Below are 6,000 nucleotides of genomic sequence, written 5' to 3'. Positions count from 1 at the left end.
CAGATACGGACATAAACAAATAGGACGACCTTTGGCTCAGGGTTGGTTCGTTTTCTCTCCGAGTCAAACAGAGAAGTGCGACCTGACAGAGCCACACAGTGTAAACAGCATACATCCTCTTTAAGTTGTGTGACAGTTTACTGGATGTGCAACAAGAGGTCTGTTTTACTGAAGGTTAGTGTTGAGGTAAGCCAAGGTAAAATAATCTAAAAGCATCTGGTTGGGGTTAAAGAGCTGTTCATCAATCTAACTTTGTGCAACTCCGCCCTTTGTTATATATCACGTTGGCAGCAATATTGGCAGCAACAAAATGCTGATGAATGTTTGGTCAGGTTTTACCCAAGACTGACCCAGACTATCGTATAAGAATAAAGTAGACAAAAAGCAAAGTGTTGTTCATTTTATTTCTACAAATATTTGACACTCATTTACAGCAACAGAGGAATAGTTGTTTAATCTGCAAAGTAATTTAACTGCAACTGAGAGCGTGAAATGGTTTTCAGATAACTTCCCTTCTCTGATTTGTATGATGACACATGTTTGAAGACTGAACAGCAGCTCTTCCATGTTATGTGTATCACCACGAATGCAGAGAAGCCACCCTGCAGAGTGTGTTAGCACAGTCCAACAGTGTTTTTTCTTATTAACTGCATGTTCTCTTTGAAACACCAGCACCACTCAGAGCAATTGAGTACATTCAGAATAGTGTTTTAAAAATAGTTTTACCACATGATAAAAAAAACATTAGAAAATAGTACAAAAACACATATGATAGATCTAAACACTGTTGCTAACTCGACCGCTACAAGCCACTGTTACAACGTGCCACTGAAGGGTTGTCTGACAGATCCTTATAAGATCACACCGTCTGTGTCAGGAGGCAGTGTTGTGTTGAAATGACTTCAATAAATTATAACAAAAGGGGGAACACCAAACAATATAATAGGCTTATATTCCCAAGTGTGGGCAGCGATCATACTTTTATATGAGAAGGAATCTGCCCCAGAATTATTAATTCCACATTTGAAACTAACATACAAAATGACAGATAGCAGAAGCCTGATGGGAACTAAATAACGTCAGTGCTTGGTTGATATTACATTTTTTTGGTATTGTACTTTTTCAGATATTGATGAAGAAAGATACACTCTTGGCATTTTCCCAGTTGGAGCATATGGTCAATAAAATGTGAACAAAAAAAAGTTCATCCAGCATGTTTTTCAGTTCCGATGTCTTCAGTTGAGAATGATCTTCTCTATAATTTATTCACTTTTCCAACTGAAGGCAAAAAAAAGGGAGGTCTTTTCTCTTACTTTTTTCATTGACTTTCAAGTCACAGAACAGGGGGTTACCTGCTTCATGAAATCCACTATGTCCACCTATTCTATGTTTCTTCTTTCTTTGGGTGGCCAAATGTGTCCAAGGCACTGGGATTTCTTGGGTAACTGCCTTATGGGTGAAAGGGGACCAAGGGGCAACTGGGTGGCAGAGTCATCTGTAAAGCAGCACAGAGTCTCAGTAGGGGTACGAAGAGATGGAGATGTAAATGATGAAGATGCTCTGGTAGGTGATGCGGCCCTGCAGCGAGATGGTGGTGGCCTGCACCTTCAGCCGCACAAGTCCCGCTCGGTCCAGAGCCCGCAGGGTGGAGATGATCCCCCTGCCGGCCTCGTCTCTAATGCCAAACACCCGGCCCATCACTCCCGTCTCTGATTGTTGCTCAAGTATGGTGAAAGACGTGCGATCTTGCAGGACACCTGACTCAGAGAAAGCCGACAGTCGTACCACATTGTGATTAGCTGGAATGCCAGAGGGCACAGTGAGCAGCTTGTATTGCAGGAGCAGAGGAGAGCCGCCTGTGGCACAGTCCAAAGAGCAGGGCCTGTAACATGTCCTTTACAAAAGTCAACAGGAAAATGAAAGTTGTCAATTCCAGGTCAGGATTAAAATATCTCACAGCTCCTAGTGTTTTTTTAAACACTCAACAATACACTGCAGTCATGCAATTTACCCAGGACTGGCACCAGTCTGAAAGGAAGCGGGGCAGGGTGTATCCAGGCACTGGTATCCTCCTCTGGTGTTAAAACACATCTGATTGTGTCCACACTGGATGCCTTGTTCTACACACTCATCAATGTCTAACGGTAGAGACAGAGAGGAGAGGTTTGCTGTAATCATGTAAAGTAACCAATTTAAGTACTTGGTTTGTAAAGGGTTTAAGTAAGCTCTTACCTTTACAGCTCCTGCCATTGGGTAAGAGCTGATAACCTGGGGGACACAGGCACTGGAAACTGCCAATGGTGTTCCGACACTCGTGTTGGCATGGCTTCCTGAGCAGACACTCATCCACATCTGCAAAGGGAGTGATGAGACTTGGTATTAATATCCATTGTGGTTTGATCACAAGTGGTCAGTGTGAAGATTTGCCTGTTCACACCTGGTATTGAAATGTGTCCTGAATGTTTCTCCTGTGACCACCTTCGATTAGATCTCACTCCCCTGCACTATATGCAAATAATCACGACTTTCATTTGTGTTTGTGAAGACCAGTGAAGAGTATACAAATGTGTCAGAAGTCACCGCGTTTGTGTGTCGGCATTAGAGAGAGAAGTCATGCTGGGTTAAATGTTTCACATGCAGCGCTGCTCTGAAGAAAGATTTGACCAGGTAAGGAACCTAATCAATCAGACCACCTCAGGGTGATTGGATCTCAGGACTCATATTGGTGCATTCACACACACAGACACACACACACTTAGCGCTGACCACTTGTGATCGGATTATTTGGGACGGAAGCTAGTACCACATCTGTACGGGGTCAATGACAGTATGATGTGGACATACTGTTCTTTGTTTTAAATACTGCACATTCAAACTAGTTTGGATGCATACTCACCAACACACGTTCCGTCTCTGTTGGTGTACCCTGCAGGACAGCTCTGTCTGGTGATACGAGACGCTCCGTGAGAACGCGAGAGGATTGGCCTCCCCAGAGTCGACACTAGCTGTGGACGGACTCTTGCCCTGACTCTGGTCCCATTAGTGAAGGTCTGCCCTCTCTCCAGCCCCGCACAGGAGCGTCCATCCCCAAGCAGCACAGTACCGGGTGGGCACAGGCACCTGAAGCTGCCAGGCACATTGCGGCACTGGAAGGCACAAGGGTTTGGTGTCTGCTGGCATTCGTCAATGTCTGGAAGGTAAAAAAAAAACACTCATGTTTGTTGTACCCTTCCTCATAGCATCATTGTTGAGTTGTATGTTAAAACAGATGCAGCATATATCTTACCAAGACATGGAAGTCCTACTCCTTGTGTTCGATATCCTCTGGAACATACACAGCCGTAACCTCCGATTGTGTTCTGACAGATCTGAGTGTAGCGACACATGTTGCTTCCATCCTGGCACTCGTCAATATCTGAAAAAAACAAGTTTTCTCTTATCTCTGTAAAAAAGCAGTTGAGACTATTGTTAAGATGTCAGAGGTGCTGTTGGGACGATGGTTTCCTAAGTGTGTTGCCTCCTGTTATATAGAGGATCTTTGTTTCGTCCGTCAGAAATTTTGTCTCATTAACAACTAACAGACTTTTCAAAGCTTAGTGGGGGATCAGTAGTGACCTCTTGCTGTTTCATGTGCTTAAACCATCCTGTGAAATCTGATATGGTGTTATGCAACTTAAAATGCAGCTTGAGGTTGTTAGAAGCTTCCAGTTTAAATCACAAATGGTCTTGTTGGCTTTTCCATTTTATGTTATAAATGAAAGAAAACAGGAATCTTTTGAGGTCAAAACTAATTCTATGAGTTTCATAGGCTGAGTCTGGTGCAGAAGTCTCTCATGGATGTAGAAATGGTTTATGTTTGGTGGAAAAGTACATTAAGCAGCCTGTATGAAAACAGAGTGGATGTATGACAGCCACTTACCCTTGCAGGCTCCATCGTCTGCTTTGGTCATGCCTGCCGGACAGCTGTCGAAACACTGGTATCCTCCCTCTGTGTTACGGCACTGCTGGTGAGCCGGGCAGACGTTTCTCATGCACTCATTGATATCTGTTAAAGTGCGACCAACAATTAAGTTATGTAGTCAGGGATAATATTCCAGATTGGATAAAAAATACTCCTTAACGTGAAAGTCTGAATTGAAAGGTTTGAATTGCATATCCCTGACATTTGTATAATCTCTTTAACATGTGCAAGTTTAAATATTGAGCTGACTGACCTATGCAGCGATGTCCTGACAGCTGATATCCAGGGTGGCAGATACAGCGGAAGGAGCCCAGAGTATTGAGGCACTGATGCTGGCATGGTGAGAGAGCAGACTCCTGGCACTCATCCACATCTGAAACATGCAATTCACACGTCAGGCTTAATAAATCTACTCTGGCACTTTATAAGAAGTGACGTTTTTCTACAAATATGATAGGGCAATCACTGAGAAAGTGACAGTGTACAACCTCCACAGTCGGAGATAAGTGGTTGTGCCTCCATATGCAGTGTTGAGCAGACGGTTTAACAGTGATTAACAGTGACTTGCCTTCACAGCTGGTTCCTGTGATGCTGGGCTTAAATCCTGGGCCACACTTGGCCTGACAGCGATACGTGCCCACTGTGTTGACACACTGCTGGTTGTAGTGACACATGTGTGAGCCCTGGGAACACTCATCGATATCTGCATGGTGGTATAGAAACAAGAAGTCAAATGTGGAGGTAGAGGATTAGATGAAGACGAGAGCGGAAACTGGGACAGTGTCATAGAATACCTGGTAGTTATCACAAGACAGGTCTTTTTGTCTCACCTTGGCATGTGTTGGTCTCTGTAGAGATGGTGAAACCAGATGGACAGGCGCAGGTAAAACCTCCCATGATGTTGTTACAGGAATGAGAGCAGGGAGTCTGCAGTGCACACTCATCTTCATCTAATGAGGAATCATTTGATAAAAATAAAAGGGGCATAGTGACAAATGTTCAAAGATAAATGTTGCCAAAAGATAAATGAGGTCTTAAAGAAAGGAAAGCAGCATACCAGCACAGTAGGAGGCTGTGTCAAGAGTGAAACCTTTAGGGCATGAGTCTTCATAACCGTCTGCAAACACAGAGTCCATTCAGTGTTAGTCGTGTCAGCATTTTAGATCCAGGCTCTCATGTAATGTGGTCATAGTTTTAAATGATTCTAATGTGTTCCACAGACCTGGTATGAGTAGGCTGGCAGTGATGTGGAAATCCAAAGTGAGAGTAAACATGTTGTAGACGCTGTTCATCCCAGAGACCTTGAGCAGCTGGAGCAGAGGGCCCTGGCGCTCCTCCTGGTCCTCGTAAATAATGGTGTGATTACAGCGGAGCACCATGGGGTTTCCTCCTCTCTGGTGGGTCTGCGATGACCACGAGTACAGCTGCCCTTGGCCCGTCTGCACGTATGACTCATCAAATTCCTGCAGGACGCGAACAAAATCTGAGAATTAAGGACAAGTCGACAAATTCTCCATTCAGAAATATCTCAGGTCTTTGAGCCGTGAACAAACCTGGAGGCTCAGATGAGAAGACGACAATGAAGGAGGAACAAATCCGTTAACTACGATGTCGATTAATAAAACTCCCTCAGAATCCACCCCCCGGGCAACGTGAGTCAGACGGAGGATCTCACCTGTTTGAAGAGATAAAAAGGAAATAATAAAAAGCTCACTGATTTACAAGCAGGGGAAGCATGGTGAAACTTGGGTAATAGCTTTCGTCTGTCAACTCATGCATATCAGGGGAAGTGAGTGCTGCCATCTGCTGGTTGTTTTGCTAATTACAAATAAGTATAACACTCACCAGTCTCGAACTCCAGCTGGGACTCCTGTCTGAACTGGCCCTGAGTGAAGGAGTAGCCATTTCTGGCTTCTCCGCTCTGGAGCACAGTCGTCCAGTAGATGGGAGCGAACACAGACACCAGCACCCCCAGCAAAGGACCTGCAATACAACAGCTCAGGGTCTTTTGCAGCTCATGGACATACTTAACAACAGCT

At 44.4% G+C, this 6,000-nt stretch overlaps 1 protein-coding gene across 1 annotated transcript in view; it reads right to left on the bottom strand.

Moving 5' to 3' along the window:
• Positions 1 to 385: 385 nt before the first annotated feature.
• hmcn2 (hemicentin 2) overlaps positions 386 to 6,000 on the bottom strand; it is a 45,831-nt gene continuing 40,216 nt past the window's right edge. The window contains exons 69-81 of the mRNA XM_053420829.1: positions 5,807 to 5,944; positions 5,515 to 5,636; positions 5,184 to 5,424; positions 5,019 to 5,078; positions 4,792 to 4,911; positions 4,530 to 4,664; positions 4,215 to 4,334; positions 3,920 to 4,045; positions 3,287 to 3,415; positions 2,897 to 3,190; positions 2,233 to 2,352; positions 2,012 to 2,138; positions 386 to 1,894 (exon numbers count right to left, since the gene is read on the bottom strand). Of these exons, the coding sequence (XP_053276804.1) occupies positions 1,516 to 1,894; positions 2,012 to 2,138; positions 2,233 to 2,352; positions 2,897 to 3,190; positions 3,287 to 3,415; positions 3,920 to 4,045; positions 4,215 to 4,334; positions 4,530 to 4,664; positions 4,792 to 4,911; positions 5,019 to 5,078; positions 5,184 to 5,424; positions 5,515 to 5,636; positions 5,807 to 5,944 (2,111 nt within the window). The 3' untranslated portion in view covers positions 386 to 1,515. The remainder of the gene's footprint in view (positions 1,895 to 2,011; positions 2,139 to 2,232; positions 2,353 to 2,896; positions 3,191 to 3,286; positions 3,416 to 3,919; positions 4,046 to 4,214; positions 4,335 to 4,529; positions 4,665 to 4,791; positions 4,912 to 5,018; positions 5,079 to 5,183; positions 5,425 to 5,514; positions 5,637 to 5,806; positions 5,945 to 6,000) is intronic.

The sequence above is a fragment of the Pleuronectes platessa genome, chromosome 4 (assembly GCF_947347685.1).
Source record: "Pleuronectes platessa chromosome 4, fPlePla1.1, whole genome shotgun sequence".
Taxonomy (NCBI): Eukaryota; Metazoa; Chordata; class Actinopteri; order Pleuronectiformes; family Pleuronectidae; genus Pleuronectes; species Pleuronectes platessa.
Note: the sequence above shows the minus strand (reverse complement) of the source record. Positions and strands in the feature narration are given on the sequence as shown.